The sequence below is a fragment of the Sebastes umbrosus genome, chromosome 12 (assembly GCF_015220745.1).
Source record: "Sebastes umbrosus isolate fSebUmb1 chromosome 12, fSebUmb1.pri, whole genome shotgun sequence".
In the NCBI taxonomy this organism is placed as follows: Eukaryota; Metazoa; Chordata; class Actinopteri; order Perciformes; family Sebastidae; genus Sebastes; species Sebastes umbrosus.
Window position 1 is genome coordinate 33,478,845 of NC_051280.1, and position 17,250 is coordinate 33,496,094.

The 17,250-nt window shown below is 44.1% G+C and overlaps 2 protein-coding genes across 2 annotated transcripts in view; one reads left to right on the plus strand and one right to left on the minus strand.

Moving 5' to 3' along the window:
• The window catches only part of LOC119499314, an 843,332-nt gene that overhangs the window by 267,741 nt on the left and 558,341 nt on the right, over positions 1-17,250 (minus strand). The gene's annotated exons all lie outside the window — the stretch shown is intronic.
• On the plus strand, positions 7,709-17,104 carry ift57 (intraflagellar transport 57 homolog (Chlamydomonas)). The gene is made up of 11 exons (XM_037787438.1): positions 7,709-8,374; positions 8,974-9,148; positions 10,464-10,582; positions 10,892-10,982; positions 12,380-12,448; positions 12,540-12,662; positions 12,831-12,902; positions 13,603-13,734; positions 13,955-14,017; positions 15,659-15,725; positions 15,833-17,104. The coding sequence occupies exons 1-11, from the start codon at positions 8,214-8,216 to the stop codon at positions 16,012-16,014; spliced, it is 1,254 nt and encodes a 417-aa protein (XP_037643366.1). The 5' UTR covers positions 7,709-8,213; the 3' UTR covers positions 16,015-17,104.

A 17,250-nucleotide genomic window follows, 5' to 3' on the forward strand; every position in this document is an offset into this window, starting at 1 on the left:
TATCTGCACCTGCACCTGCACCTGCACCTGCACCTGCATCTGACTCTATACATGTACATGTACGTGCACCTGTACCTGGTACCTGTATCTGCACCTGCACCTGCACCTGCACCTGCACCTGCACCTGCACCTGCACCTGTATCTGACTCTACACCTGTACCTGCGTCTGTATCTGCACCTGCACCCGTACCCGTACCTGTACCTGAAACTATACATGTACATGTACCAGCACCTGTACCTGCGTCTGTATCTGCACCTGCACCCGTACCCGTACCTGTACCTGAAACTATACATGTACATGTACCAGCACCTGTACCTGCACCTGCACCCCTACCTGTACCTCACCGACTGTGAGCTCGTTAATTTGAACATTGATGTAATGTACACCTGTTCAGTGTACACTTCGCTGTAACAGGTAAAAGAAGAAGACCACAAAAGAAGACTAAAGTCAATGTTGTTGAAAGTATCGTTAGTCACACATAATCAAATCATCTTTATCTGACTTTATTAGTGAAATATAACTGCAGTAGCCTACAGTGGGACTCTGCAGTATTACCATTTATATAACTGTAATTATAATTATCTCCATCAGGTCTGACCCTTTGATCAGATGTCTGGTCTTATCACTAACATCTCAAACTCACAGCAGCGACAGAGAGGCTCAGATCACCTCTCCTCTCCATCGCTATCTTCCACTGATCTCATTCATCTGCGGCTCAAATTAAATCACTAACTTGATGTCGGCTCGAGCAAAACACGATCGCTCAACTGAGTCAGCAGAGACCCGCAGATTCACTCCTCCGCCGGCGTCGGCGTCTAAATGAAATGCCAATCATTCCGCTTCGGTCCGGCGGGAATTTACGGTGCGACTCGTCTTCTGTGTGGCCGGAGATCTCAGCAGCAGTTAGTCAAGTGTCAATTTATTGGCCCTAAAACCAACAGCGGGGGGGCCCTCGTTTCCTCAAAGAGTCCAATCAAACCGACCAGCTGCAACATAAACCCTTAAAGATGAGGGAGACCGAACTATCAGACATACAATCAAATTATCTGCAATCTGAGTACAAACAGACGTGTCTGCTGATACAGAGCTTCACTCTGAAAGGACACCGACATCATTCAGTTAATGACATGAACACAGGAAATACTCTGCGTCTGATTAGCTGTTTGCTAAGATTAGATACGTGTTTACCTCAAACATGTTTCTGTGTTCGGTATTAAAACAAGCTCACGACAGTTTATAACGGATCTTATGACAGCAGCCATGTTGGAAATCGGGCTGTTGAAGCTGCAGATCCAATCGTCTGAGAGTCAGATCGTTCACACTGTATGTAAAATGGATCCAGAGCTTCATCGGCCGATACTTAGCTCCACCCTCTCGCGTCACTTCTGATTAAAAAAAAAACAAGTAGCGACGACTAAAAACCAAGATGGCGACGACCAAAAACCAAGATGGCGACGGCCAAAACCAAGATGGCGACAGCCAAAAACCAAGATGGCGACGGCCAACAACCAAGATGGTGACGGCCAAAAACCAAGATGGTGACGACTACAAACCAAGATGGCGACGCCAAAAACCAAGATGGCGACGGCCAACAACCAAGATGGTGACGACTACAAACCAAGATGGCGACGCCAAAAACCAAGATGGCGACGGCCAACAACCAAGATGGTGACGACTACAAACCAAGATGGCGACGGCCAAAAACCAAGATGGCGACGGCCAAAAACCAAGATGGCGACGACCAAAAACCAAGATGGCGACGACTAAAAACCAAGATGGCGACGGCCAACAACCAAGATGGTGACGACTACAAACCAAGATGGCGACGGCCAAAAACCAAGATGGCGACGGCCAACAACAAAGATGGTGACGACCAAAAATGCCGAACTCGAGGCTTCAAAACAGCCGTCCACAAACCAGTGGGTGACATCACAGTGAGTACGTCCACTTCCTGCTGCAGGGCGCTGGAATAAGAGACGTGATTACTGAGTGAACTGAGGATGAACAGCTAACATGGACTGTGAGATGCCCGTCTGCACAGAGGAAGCAGCAGAGCACAGATCCAGATCCGTGATCACGGATCTGGATCTGTGATCACGGATCTGGATCTATGATCGTGGATCTGAATCTGTGATCACGGATCTGGATCTGTGATCGTGGATCTGGATCTGTGATCATGGATCTGAAACTGTGATCATGGATCTGGATCTGTGATCGGCACTCTGCTGGTTGTCAGCTGTTCCGTCTAATTTCAGCATTGCTGCTTTTTATAACCTTGACAAACTTAGAAAGATGACACCGCCGCCGTCTGCACCTCCCGTCATAAATATATATCGGTCACAGCCCGCGGGCACCTGTGCTTCACCGTTACCAGGTTGTCACGGCAACTGTACCCATCAAAGCCTCAGAGAAGTGGAGCAAAGTGACGTTAATTAATTTCTCCTCGTTCAGGCAGATCTGTGATTCTGAGCCGAATGATAACTGTGTCGCTCCGCAGTGTTTCTCCTCCTGCATAGCACCGCTGACGCCAGGAACCATCATTTTGATTTATTTCAGCGAGAGAGGCAGCGAGGAAGAGATAGAGACGCCACTCTGGAGTGATTGCATTCAGCTCCATCTGTTTGTTATGCATTAGCTGAGCACAATTGAGCTCTTCAAGCAATCTGTCGGAGAGAAACGGCCTCGGGTGATTCCAGTGCAGAGAAGAGGAACGCCGTCTGCTGATCCACGGCTCCATTAACACATCTTCATCTTCTCCCTCCGAGTGGGAACACTTCTTCTTCTTCTTCTTCTTCTTCTTCTTCTTATTGTAAATATTATTGAAAATCCAAGATGGCGACATAAGACCATTAAGACATCGTCATGTTGACGTCACTAACACACTTTTGGGCGTGTCGTCTTTCTAATGACGTATTTTCACGTCTGATACTTCAACAGTTTTAGAGACTTTCTGAATTTGATAAATTATCTTTTAAATTGACAAACATGGTCTTTGTGATTCATGTCGATATTCAAACAGGGTCAAAAAAAGATCTGTCTCTCTCCGTTGACTACCGGTCATATTTTTTTTTAAATGAGGTCCCATGGTGGTCCACAGGAAGGGGCGGGACTTCACCTCTCTATGTGTTGTCAAACATGAAGGCCAGATATATCGTCCTCATTAAAACCACATCAACCCCCACATGGTCATTTAATGCTGCAGAGCAGTCAAAACGTCACCTACCACCCCTTTTAGGAGGTATCCAGTCATATAACGGCTCTCAGATAGCACTTATTTTGGAGCAAAAAAGGCATAAATAGCCTTTCTGAATGACGCCCAGCAGGCTGATGAGCTTCCTGCTGGCCCCTCAGGCGACGGCCTCCCGGCAGCCGGCACTCATTACCGCCTCGCTCAGGTTAAGCCGTGGATCCACCTCTGCCTCTCCTCCCAATTACCTCTCCATCCAACACCGGCGAGCTGAGAGGAGGAGGCCGGGCCTCGGGCTGACACGCTGTCTGGATGCTGCGAGCCTGTGATCACAGAGAAGAAGCCAGGTCTCCTTTCTCCTCAGGTTGAGTAAAGACTCGCTGAGGTCTGGGTTTCATCTGTAGGCGTGTGGAGGAGATTCATCAACAGCTCTCGCTCACAGGCCAACTACTGTCTTCAGCTGACTAATCCGTCGTACTGTAGGTGGATAAACTACCATCATCACAGTCACTTCTCACCGATAAATCCTACTGCTTTGAGACTCTTTGTGGGCAAAACAACCACAAAGAGACTAAAAGCAACTACAAAATGGGCCAAAACAACTTAAAGTGACTACCAAAACAGTTTCAAACTGACACACGGCAACTACAAAAGGTAGTTGCAGGATGTTGGTGAAGCAGGGATGCTGGTGGATGCTGGTGAAGCAGGGATGTTGGTGAAGCAGGGATGTAGGTGGATGTTGGTGGATGTTGGTGAAGCAGGGATGTTGGTGAAGCAGGGATGTTGGTGGATGTTGGTGAAGCAGGGATGTTGGTGAAGCGGGGATGTTGGTGGATGCTGGTGAAGCGGGGATACTGGGGGAAGTTGGTGGATGCCGGTGGATATTGATGAGGATGTTGGTGGATGCTGATGAAGCGGGGATGTTGGTGGATATTGGTGAGGATGTTGGTGGATGTTGGTGGAGCGGGGATGTTGGTGGATGTTGGTGAAGCGGGGATGTTGGTGGATGCTGGTGAAGCGGGGATGTTGGTGGATGCTGGTGAAGCAGGGATGTTGGTGGATGCTGGTGAAGCGGGGATGTTGGTGGATGCTGGTGAAGCAGGGATGTTGGTGAATGCTGGTGAAGCAGGGATGTTGGTGGATGTTGATGGATATTGGTGAGGATGTTGGTGGATGTTGGTGAAGCGGGGATGTTGGTGGATGCTGATGAAGCGGGGATGTTGGTGGATATTGGTGAGGATGTTGGTGGATGTTGGTGAAGCGGGGATGTTGGTGGATGCTGGTGGATGCTGATGAAGCGGGGATGTTGGTGGATGTTGGTGGAGCGGGGATGTTGGTGGATATTGGTGAGGATGTTGGTGGATGTTGGTGAAGCGGGGATGTTGGTGGATGCTGGTGGATGCTGATGAAGCGGGGATGTTGGTGGATGTTGGTGGGGATGTTGGTGGATGTTGGTGAAGCGGGGATGTTGGTGGATGCTGGTGGATGCTGATGAAGCGGGGATGTTGGTGGATGTTGGTGGAGCAGGGATGCTGGTGGAAGTTGGTTGATGCTGGTGGATATTGGTGAGGATGTTGGTGGATGCTGGTGAAGCGGGGATGCTGGTGGAAGTTGGTTGATGCTGGTGGATATTGGTGAGGATGTTGGTGGATGCCTGTGGATGCTGATGAAGCGGGGATGTTGGTGGATGCTGATGAATATTGGTGAGAATGCTGGTGGATGTTGGTGGATGCTGATGAGGCAGGGATGCTGCTCTCTGAGCGTCATCAGTGTTGCAACAGGCACTCAGCAGGCCTGTCAATCAAACACAGTCACCAGGGAGCTCCACCTGTGTGCTCACAGACAGACAGAAAGACAGACAGGCAGACAGACAGACAGACACACAGACAGACAGACAGACAGACAGGCAGACAGACAGACAGACACACAGACAGACAGACAGACAGACAGGCAGATAGACAGACAGACAGACAGACAGACACACAGACAGACACACAGACAGGCAGACAGACAGACAGACAGACACACAGACAGACAGACAGACAGACACACAGACAGACAGACAGACAGATAGACAGACAGACAGACAGACAGACAGACAGACAGACACACAGACAGACAGACAGGGTGCAGCATGCAGATTAAACAAACCCCCCCCCTGCACCATGGGGGGGGTATGAATTATTCACACTCACAAACACACACTGTGTATGACTGACTGCGTATATCAGGCTTCACTAGATAAGGCTACAAGGTTGTGTTGAGGTTGAACATATATAATGTATGAGTGACGGATACATGAGCATTTATTTATCACGACTAACAGTAAAAAGGAGAGATAATCTCAGAGTGATCAGCTCTCATCGTCTTCAACACACCACTCTGGATTTATTATTATAAAGAATTATTTTATTAGTAAAAGGCTTATTTTACAATTCAATTCCATTTAAAACAAATAATGAAACCAGAAAAATAAAATAAAATAATATAACATAAGACTGAATTTCTTATATTTTATTTTATTTTATTTTATTTTTTTGGTTAATTATCGAAAAAATAAAGTGGTAATGATATATTATTGATAATGAACCTATCCTTGTATCAACTATACTTTAACTAAATAATAATAATAATATAACAATGAGTACAATACAATATTAAAATACAAGATACATTCAAAGTAATGATTGAAATGAAGAAAAAATGAATAGAGAACAAAAAAAACATTAAAACATGTAAAAAAAACAACTATATATTGAATACATTTTTTAATAAACACACATATCTGGTGCACATACACAGAATCTAGTTAGAAGTAGAAGTAGAATCTGTAGAAGTAGTGATGACATTTAAAGATACTTTATTGAGATTAAGATTTATTTTTATTAGTGAAAGGCTTATTTTACAATTCAGTTCCAACATGTATCAACATTTCTTTTTTTGTTTTAAAAACAAATATTGAAACCAGAAAAAAAAAAATAACATAAGAAATTATAATTATAGAAAAAAATGTGGTAATTATATATTACTGATAAATAACTTATCCTTCTATCAAATGTACTTTAACTGCTTAATTATTATTATTATTATTATTTTAACAATGAGTAAATAAAAATATTAAAATATAAGATGATTGAAATGATAAAGAAAAATGAATAGAAAATACAAAAAAAAACATGTTAAAAAAATACACATTGAATTATATTGATATAATTAATTAACTAATCCTCTATTACAAGTAAAAGGACATAATCAATATCATCTAAATGGACCAAAGTATGAAAGTAAAAGTAGTCATCAGGGTTAGATTCTTTTGTATTGTATTATTTGGTTATTTTAACATGTGAGCAGGATTTAAAGTTGTAAGCTGTTTGAGTGGTAGCTAATTTCAACCACTTCACATTCAGTCAATCTGTGATCATGAATGATGTTTCAGGTCAAATCTAACAAGTATCTGTTGTTAATATATCCTTCTTTAATGTGGTGGAACTCAAGTATAAAATAGCATACAATGGAAATAATTGAGTGCAAATACCTTAAAACTGTTCTTATATATCTTAGTTTGTCTTCATCACAACAGTTAATTGATTGATAAATATATTGATTATTGTGTTGTTCTGCCCTCTGACACTGATTAGGCTGATTAATGAACATCTTCTTTGGATGGGGTTTTAAACAGCTATAGATGCTTACATATAGAATAATGTCCCTATTTATCATCTTTCACCCTTTTTAAAAATGTTATATCGTCGACGAGCTTTTATTTTGAAAGTTTGACAACCACCGGAAAACGTTTTATTCCGGAGTCAAACCGGAAACTATCGACTTACAGTGCTAGCACAGCACAGTGCTAGCACAGCACAGTGCTAGCACAGCGCTAGCACAGTGCTAGCACATTGTTAACTCTGTTAGCAGCTAGTCACGTTGGATGAGTTGAGTGCTGCTGTGTTGTCGCATGTTCCGTGTCTGACCTGTGAGATCATTTAAATGGATGAACCGCCGTTGACGTTAGTAACATAGCCTCACTAGCCAGCTAACGCTAGCTACCTAGTCAGCTAGCTTTAGCTCTCGGCACGGCCTATAGAAGGAGGCTAGGCCACGCGTCATCAATACGTCATAGCTTTCGGGGTACCACACATGCGCAGTAAAATCTGGTCTGCCGTCGCCGAAATTGAGCCAATCAAAACGCAGCTTCAGTTACACTGCGCATGCGTGACAACCCACCACTCCTCACCCTAATATCCGCCCGTGAACCAGCCTCCTTTCCTTGCTGCTCTCGGTTGCCTGACAACAGAGAGACAAACAATCCAGACCCACAGCTAGCGGGCTAGCTAGCTACATGCTACTGGACTCAACTGAGTCCAAAGACCTGATCTGATCTGGTGTTTAAAGGTTAGTAGTCTGAGTGTTCTGGTGTTTAAAGGTTAGTAGTGTGAGTGATCTGGTGTTTAAAGGTTAGTAGTCTGAGTGTTCTGGTGTTTAAAGGTTAGTAGTGTGAGTGTTCTGGTGTTTAAAGGTTAGTAGTCTGAGTGATCTGGTGTTTAAAGGTTAGTAGTGTGAGTGATCTGGTGTTATTTGTGTTAGTAGTGTGAGTGATCTGGTGTTTAAAGGTTAGTAGTGTGAGTGATCTGGTGTTATTTGTGTTAGTAGTGTGAGTGATCTGGTGTTTAAAGGTTAGTAGTGTGAGTGATCTGGTGTTATTTGTGTTAGTAGTGTGAGTGATCTGGTGTTTAAAGGTTAGTAGTGTGAGTGATCTGGTGTTTAAAGGTTAGTAGTGTGAGTGATCTGGTGTTATTTGTGTTAGTAGTGTGAGTGATCTGGTGTTTAAAGGTTAGTAGTCTGAGTGATCTGGTGTTATTTGTGTTAGTAGTGTGAGTGATCTGGTGTTTAAAGGTTAGTAGTCTGAGTGATCTGGTGTTATTTGTGTTGGTAGTGTGAGTGTTCTGGTGTTATTTGTGTTAGTAGTGTGAGTGATCTGGTGTTATTTGTGTTGGTAGTCTGAGTGTCAGCTGGTGGAATAAAGAGATGATGGCGGATGAGGGCAGAGGAAGAGGAGATGAAGAGGAGCGCGGTCCCGGAGCAGCTCACCACGTGTTCGTAGTGATGGAGGGTTTGCTGGAGAAGTTGAAGGTGCTGAACTATGAGGAGGAAGTTCTGACTAAACACAACATGAAAAATTTGTCCAGGTGAGGAATAACGTCACAGTAACACCTGGATGGAAATGACGAGTTAAAGCTAAAGCTTTGTTTAGTAACGTCTGATCCAAATGTTCCCAACTAGTTCAACCTGTTTAAATGTTTAATTTCACTGTTATTTCACCAGAAATGATCACTAGCAGATGTTACCTAATGAGGTAACATGACTGCCACAATGTCCCAGTTACAACTGTGGTGATAGATGGATAGATAGACAGGTAGGTAGACAGGTAGATAGAGAGACAGGTAGGTAGACAGACAGACAGGTAGATAGATAGACAGGTAGATAGATAGACAGGTAGACAGACAGACAGGTAGATAGATAGACAGGTAGATAGATAGACAGGTAGACAGACAGGTAGGTAGATAGATAGATATAGCTATGTATATACAATATCAAATCTGAAATACGGTACTGTCGGTATGAACGTAGAGAAAAACTTATCTCAACAATAGTGTTCCTTTGAGTTGAACTGGTGCAATATATAGACCATCAGTCATCTGATAATAATTATAATAAGGTTCCGTCCTCCATACCTCACAGGAGGAGTCTCCTCCTTCTGATCTCCTCTCTGTTTCCCCCCCATCAGACATTACTTTGTCTCAAGTCCATATCTGGCGCTCAACCCGGGCGAGCAGTTCTACATGTTCACCATCATCGCGGCGTGGCTCATCAACGAGGCGGGGAGGCCGTTTACCGAGCCTCAGGAGTACGACGAACCCAACGCCACCGTGTCCAACATCCTGGCGGAGCTCAGGGCATTTGTAAGTGGCGTTCAGATCTGTGTTGTGACTCCGTTAAGATCTCGTTGTTGGAGAGTTGGAGGTGGTACAAACTAGGGATGCACAGATACCACTTTGTTTCAGACCGAGTACAAGTACTTCCATTTGGGTACTCTCCGATACCGAGTACCGATACGAGTACTTCTCTGAGCCAGAAGACCCTCGTTAACAGCCAGCTGGAGGGTGTGAGCGACACACGGCAGGCTGGGGAGTCTCGCATACGTGGCGATGCGCCGCCACCGGCTCTAGGTCGGCTTGGAAAGGCTCGGGGTGAAGGTGCTTCCTGTGTCACTGGGGCGGACTGTCCTTAGTGCGCCCCAGACTTACTATTATTGATGGAGGATTTCCACGAACCCTGATTCAGTTCACAAAGCAGTTGTATTTTGTTAGACTTTTCCTACAAGTGCACAATGTATAGAGTTGAATGGATCATCATTATCACTCCCATCTTCTCACCACCCATGTCATTCCATCATGGTTATTTATTTTTTTTGTAAAATGTAGCAAAAATAATGTAAAAAAAATAAATGTAGTCATTAATTAATTCATAAAATGATGATAAAAATTGATATTTATGTTTTAATTTGCTTCTTTATTTATTTATCTGTGTATTAATTCCCTTATTCATTTACTCTTCTGTGTCATTTCTCTTTTATTTATTCATGTATTTATTTTTATACATTTGTAAACGTCTGTATTTATTTTTGCATTTCTTTTTATTTATTTATCTACTTTTGCATTTCTTCAGACCCGATGCTGGTATCGGTATCGGTGCATCACTAATAGTACAAATGTTGTGATTTCAGGAACAAATCAGACGACTTCTCTTGTGATAGGTGGTGTGTAGTTTTACTGTCATCCTGACTGGCATGAAAGTGTTTTCAAAAGTCTTCATAGGCAGACAACCGTGTACATTTAGTGACCTCATATTCCAAAAAAACAAATACCAACGCAGTCACACAGACCTTCTGACAGCTAACAGTTGGTTTTCTCTTGCATGATTGTGAGTGTCTGCTTCTTGCAACTCAGAATAAAAAGGTCTTAAGAAGTTCAAAAGTCTCCCATTTATCCTTGATGATACTTGCAGACGCTCTGCAGCTTGACAGATGAACGGTGAATAAAACAGATGAATGAAATATGTAACGATGGATGAAATATTCCAGAGGGCTTTTGATGCTGACCTCAAACTCGGCTCGACTCCTCCTCATCGTTCGGCTGCTGTTATAGAGTCAGAACTCAGAGATGCCAGAGTGTCGGCGACTCGTTTGACTCATCATCTTTGTGTCTTCTCTGTCAGGGTGTTAAGGTGGACTTCCCGCCCTCCAAACTGAAGTCCGGTTCAGGCGAATACGTCTGCTTGGTGTTGGACCGACTGGCTGAAGAGGCTCTGAGGAGGAGGGGGTTCTCCTTCAGGAGGTACTCCAACATCTCTCCTCTACTCACCTCTCTACAACAACTCACATCTTTCCTGTCTTTCTCTTCAGCTCTCGTTTGGTTTTATTCTTTCCTACTTTACTACTATTGTTTACAGTTTGGGGCAAGTCCGAGTCAAGTCAGCACACTGACACACTGACAGCTGTTGTTGCCTGTTGGGCTGCAGTTTGACATGTTATGATGTGAGCATATTGTTTTATATTGTGATTAATTGTGATTAATCACGATTAACTATTTTAATCGATTGACAACCGTAGTCTTTTGACTTCCTGTCCTTTTTCTTCCCTCCAGACCAAACTACCCGACAGAAACCCCAGAAGAAGAGTCTGTGATGGAGGACGACGCAGAGCTCACACTCAGCAAAGTAGAGGAGGAGATGATGGTAGGTGTCCCAGCTTTATTTATCTGTATACGTGGTACTCTTCATCCTTAATATTTGTTTGTTACTTACAAACTTTTACCTGTTTAAATCCAAAGTTATTTTGCCTGTTTTATTATTAAAGGTGCTATTGATAACATCGATGACATCTATAACATCCATAACATCCATAACATCCATAACATTCAGCCACTAGATGTCTCCCTTCTCCGTTCCATTGCATTCACTTCACAACAAGTGGTTGCCAGTTTGGTGCACATCCTGCATATTTTAGGGTGCAGTGAGACTCAGACCGTCATGTCAAGTGATGAATCTTTTCCTGGTACAGCAGGGGTCAGCGACCTGCGGCTCCGGAGCCACATGTGGCTCTTTAGCTCCTCTCCGGTGGCTCCCTGTGGATTTATAAAACAATCAGTGGAAATGAACTGAAACTGTTTTTTGTTTACATTTTCATTTTTATTCATCATTGTTGTAGGTCTATGGTACGACGGTACAACGGAGTATTAGGGACACTTTAAGGAAAAAATAAATCTGAGATTTAGAGAATAGAGTCAGAATATAATGTAGTAATTTTACGTGTTATTTATTCTCTTAATATTCCGACTTTATTCTCGTAAATTACGACTTTTTTTCTCATAAAGTCACCTTACAGACTTCACAGACATAACTTTACTTTTAATATTACGAGAATAAAGTCATAACTTTTGATTTGATAACATGATTTGAGCATATTGTTTTATGCTAAATGCAGTACCTGTGAGGGTTTCTGGTCAATATCTGTCATTGTTTTGTGTTGTTTGTTGTTGATTTCCATTTTTTATATTTATTTATTTATCTATCTCTTTATTTATTTTTTTATCAATTCCATTTTCATTTTTTTTTTTTTTTTACATTTATTTGTCTATTTTTTATTTTCCATTCTTATTTTTTATATGTAGTTTTGATTTTCCATTTTTTATATTTATTCATTAATTTATTATATTTATTTATTTGTTATATTTATATATTGTATTATACATAGGTAAGTACATATACTACATATACATATGCATTATACATTAGTACCTGTGAGGGTTTCTGGACAATATCTGTCATTGTTTTGTGTTGTTAATTGATTTCCAATAATAAATATATACATACATTTGCATAAAGCAGCATATTTGACCACTCCCATGTCGATAAGAGGATTAAATACTTGACTAATCTCCCTTTAAGGAACATTTTGAACAGATAAAAAAATGTATGATTAATACCGATTAAATATTTGAATGGATTGACGGCTCTAATATAAAGATAATAAATGTGATAACGTATTCGCTGCCTGTGTTTTGTTTGAAGCTTGTTGGAACGTCGTTGTGAAAGCTGCTGAGTGAAGGTCATTAACATGTGTTTAATCTCAGGAGGAGCCTGATGATGAGGAGGAGAACGTCATGGACCTGGAGGCCCTGAAGTTACGAACCACTCACACGGTGAGTTCACCTGGAAATATGATGCATTCAAAGACTCCCTGTGAACTTGAGTTGTGCAACAAGTGGTGGTGTTTGTTTTGTTCTCTGACAGGAAGCAGAACCGTCCTCCAAACCGGACGAGATTCTGGAGTCGTCGGTTGATGCAGCAGAGTGGAACCTGGAGGTGGAGAGAGTCCTGCCGCAGCTCAAGGTCACCATCAGGACGGACAACAAGGTACAAACTCACCTCTGAGCGCAAGTGAGGGGGAAGCTGAGACTAGTGAGGATAAAAAGCAGCAGCCAGGCGTCTCTGTGCAGATTGTGGTGGTAGTAGTTTCCCAGCATGCTCTCTTGTTGTGTTGCTGCTGTTTGACTTGTTGTTTTACTGGTCTCTGGTCTGCAGGACTGGAGGATCCACGTGGACCAGATGCATCAACACAGAGACGGGATCAAGTCCTCGCTCCAAGAGGCCAAGGTGCGTTCACTGACCTGGTTCAGTAGTAATTCTGATGTCAGTCTGTGTGTGTCTGGCTCCACCTGCTGTTTCTTATTTTCAACTGTGATGGAATAATTGATACACAAGTTATCTTTGGAAGGAAGAGGTCCGGAGCTGATGATGTCTTACAAAAGAAGGTTTATTGAAGCTTGATCAAGGAGAATTGTCAGGTCTCCACAATAGATGCTCTCTGCATGAAGGCCTCACAACTCTGTCCTTCCTCCCCGGTGCTCAGTGTCTTACCCCTTATCATGTTATGACTTACTTCGTTCCTCTGGCATCTCTGACCCTGGTTGCCCTAGCGACTGGCTCTACGGTCTCCACTACAGGCACAGCTGTACAGATAACGGTGGCTCCTCTAGACAGGACTCCAACCCAAGAATGTCAACAGAGGGACACTCTGACAAACACTCTGACCTTTCTACCAATAAGAGAGGAATTGATGGAAAATTCCATCACAATTACTAACCAGAAAGAATCATTTCTTCAGTCTCTTCCAGGACATAATCCACTTTTGTCTTGTGGAATACGGCAGAAATGTTCACCTAGAAAGAAGTTCAGGGACTGAAAGTGAAAAGGACAGCAGGGTCCTCCTCAGCAGACACTGAAAACACGCTTTATAACAATCCAGTCGTGTGTCTTCACGGCGTTCTTGCTGCGTCCTCTCGTGTCTCCGCAGAGCTACCTGGACAAACTGCAGGAGGACATCGGTAAGACTCTGGAGAAGGTGAGCAGCAGAGAGAAATACATCAACAACCAGCTGGAGCATCTGATCCAGGAGTACCGCAGCGCTCAGGCCAAACTCAGCCAGGTAAACACCAAAACTGCCCCCAACATCCAGAGGTATGGAGGTACAGAGAGAGGACCTCCAGCTCATGGACTGGAGGTTTTAGGAAGGGGAGAAAAATCAATTTCCACTGTGGCTGTCAGCTCTCTCACATGTGGTCAAACTGTTGGACATATATAAATAATAATTAGATGTTTAAGGAAAAGAAGCAGAAACCTGGTAACAAACCTGTGTTGTCCACCAGGCAAAGGAGCGCTACCAGCAGGCCAGTGGAGGAGTCACTGAGAGGACCAGAGTCCTGGCTGAGGTCAGTGAACGCATCACACCTTCTCACATCACTCTACAGTCGAGTCCATGTGGAGAAACACCTTTAGAGTTTGAACAGAAGACGCTTCAGACTCTCTGTCTTTGGGTTTCCTCTCATTTTACACCTTCTCATCTGTTCTCAGCTGACAGCTGAACTTCCTGAAGTACAAGTACCTCGAATTTGTACTTGAGTACTCTACTTAGTGTAGTAAATGTGTTTACGGTGTGTTCACATCCAGGAGCGAAGCAAACTTTTCAATGCAAAAAGGCAAATAGATGCGTCATTCGAGGGAGAGTTGAGATCGTCCTCCTGTCCTCACTGACGTCCTGATGTCGTTGAGTCAGAAATGGAGGATAAATAAATGTTGTGTGTGTCTGTGGTCACCCAGAGCTACGATAGTCCATCATCTCTGTCCAGAGAGCAGAGACCACAGACTGTCTCTGGTAGAGACAACAACGTCTCTAGATGACGTCATGTTGAGTGTTGATGGAGCAGCTGCTTAGCCTGGCACTGATCCATCCAGACTCCATTCAGAAAACAAGCATTATAAAAGTTGTCTGCTTGTCGTCATGGTAACAGACCTGACAAAGCTTGATTCAGACATTTTACTGATCAGCATCATCATGTAGTTATTTCAGCATCATTTGATCTGTTTATTGATATTAAATACTAGGGATGCACCGATACCAGTATCGGGTATCGGGTCCGATACTGTGCTCATGTACTCGTACTCCCAAAACGGATCCGATACAACGACACCGATACCACTTTACGGCAGCGTGACGGGCCGGTGGTGCGCCTGGGATCCCACCTCAGCCGGTGCGCGCCGGCCCTCACTTTCATTGCGCCACGGGGTTTGGCTTGCACCCTCTGACTCGTGCGTGCGTTAGACTCCTTGGTCCGTGTTTCAAGACGGGTCGGCTGGGTTGCCGACATCGCCGCAGACCCCTGGCGCATTTTACGTGGGCCGATCCCCGCCCTGGGGGGACGACACGGTTGACAGTCCGCACAGGGAGCAGGGGCCCCCGTTCCTCCCCGGCGGGGAGAGAGGGCGCAGCGAGCACTTTGTCCACGGCCCCAGGAAGCACCTTCGCCCCGAGCCTTTCCAAGCCGACCTAGAGCCGGTGGCGGCGCACCGCCTCGTATGCGTGACTCCCCAGCCTGCCGTGTGTCGCTCACACCCTCCAGCTGGCTGTTAACGAGGCTCTTTAGACACAGAGAAGTACTCGTATCGGTACTCATATCGGAGAGTACCCAAATATAAGTACTTGTACTCGGTCTGAAATCAGTGGTATCGGTGCATCCCTAATGAAAGCACAATCTGTTTATTTTGGTTTCATACCGCAGTTCATACCGTGTGGCTTGCTAGATACAGTCAGTGTAATGACACTGTATGTGAATACAGCTCGCCGCCGGGTGATGTTATGAACCCAGACACGATGGCGTTTGGTTTTCTGACATATCTGTGACTTCACCAACATGTACAAAGCAGCAACAGTGGTTATTTCTTCCATGGTTGATGGAGGAAATGTTGTCGGTATCTATGGAGACGAGCTCCTCCTCCTGTCCGGCGCGTCTAGAGCGAATGAACACAGATGATACCGGCGGTCCAACTCGCGCTTTTCTGTTTCTGTGTTTCAGATCAGTGAGGAGTTGGAGAAGGTGAAGCAGGAGATGGAGGAGAAAGGCAGCAGCATGTCTGATGGAGGTGATGCTGATGACTGAATCTCTGTTTTAACAGGTTTAGCTTGAAGATATGAATGAACTGTCTGTGTTCTGTTTGGTTCTGACCGTCCGTCTGCATTCGTCCTTCAGCTCCGCTGGTGAAGATCAAGCAGGGTTTGACCAAGTTGAAGCAGGAGAACCTTCAGATGGACGTGAGGATCGGCGTCGTGGAGCACACGCTGCTGCAGGCCAAACTCAAAGAGAAGTCCAACATGACACGCGACATGCACGCCACCAACATCCCCGAGCCCGCCGCCGGGCCCTTCGCTTAGTTTACCTCCACGCCGGGCCCTTCCCTTAGATTACCTCCACGCCGGGCCCTTCCCTTAGTTCACCTCCACACCGGGCCCTTCTCTTAGTTCACCTCCACACCGGGCCCTTCTCTTAGTTCACTTCCACGCCGGGCCTTTCGCTTAGTTTACCTCCACGCCGGGCCCTTCTCTTAGTTCTCCTCCACGTCGGGCCCTTCTTAGTTCTCCTCCACGCCGGGCCTTTCTCTTAGTTTACCTCCACGCTGGGCCCTTCTCTTAGTTTACCTCCACGCTGGGCCTTTCTCTTAGTTCACCTCCACGCCGGGCCCTTCTCTTAGTTCACCTCCACGCTGGGCCCTTCTCTTAGCTCTCCTCCACGCTGGGCCCTTCTCTTAGTTCACCTCCACGCTGGGCCCTTCTCTTAGTTCTCCTCCACGCTGGGCCCTTCTCTTAGTTCTCCTCCAAGCCGGGCCCTTCTCTTAGTTTACCTCCACGCTGAGCCCTTCTCTTAGTTCACCTCCACGCTGGGCCCTTCTCTTAGTACGAATCCAAGCCGGGACCTTCTCTTAGTTTACCTCCATGCCTGAACTGAAAGTGTTGAATCTCATTACGTTGGATCCTTAAAACTTTCTCGAGCTTCATTTGAAAAGAGAGAAAATGAACTTTCTTTATACTTCAGAAACATTTTGCAGCATTAAGTCATAAAAACTCATGGAGTTGAACAGTTATTCCGTTTGGCTTTTGTCCTGAATGTCACTTATTTATTTATTATCTTCATCATTTTTTAATAGTATTTTGATGTTTTTTTGTTTGTATGTACATAAAATAAATTTTAATGCAGATGATAATTTGTGTCTTCAGAAGGTGTTAAAGTGAAATATCTTATTTAAATGTTTATTTGTTTTGTTTTGTCCACTAGATGTCGCCAGCAGACACATTATCTGTTCCTGAACATGTATAATATTTATATTTGACTTCTATTTATGGAACCCAGCAGCCGGGCTAAAAGTTTAATATATAAATAAGTAAATAGTTATAATAGTATGAATATTTATAATATTGTTATTGTTCAACACAGTAAATTTCGGTAGACATTAAATATATGACAAAAGAATTGAAATAATTTAGTTTTACTTTTGTACGGCTCTTTGTAGGCGGACGTTTCACTGGCGTCCGGTAGTCGCTTTCAGTCCAAAATGGCGGAGGCGTAGCTCTGCTGCCGGGCGCTGATGTTGCAACAGCTATAATTTATTATAT

What these genes read in the sequence shown, in the direction of transcription:
- ift57 (XM_037787438.1), top strand. Translation starts at nt 8,214, where the DNA reads ATGATGGCGGATGAGGGCAGAGGAAGAGGAGATGAAGAGGAGCGCGGT. An exon ending in CCTCGCTCCAAGAGGCCAAG is followed by an intron (nt 12,903 to 13,602) that starts GTGCGTTCACTG and finishes GTGTCTCCGCAG; the next exon opens with AGCTACCTGGACAAACTGCA. An exon ending in CAGCAGCATGTCTGATGGAG is followed by an intron (nt 15,726 to 15,832) that starts GTGATGCTGATG and finishes TTCGTCCTTCAG; the next exon opens with CTCCGCTGGTGAAGATCAAG.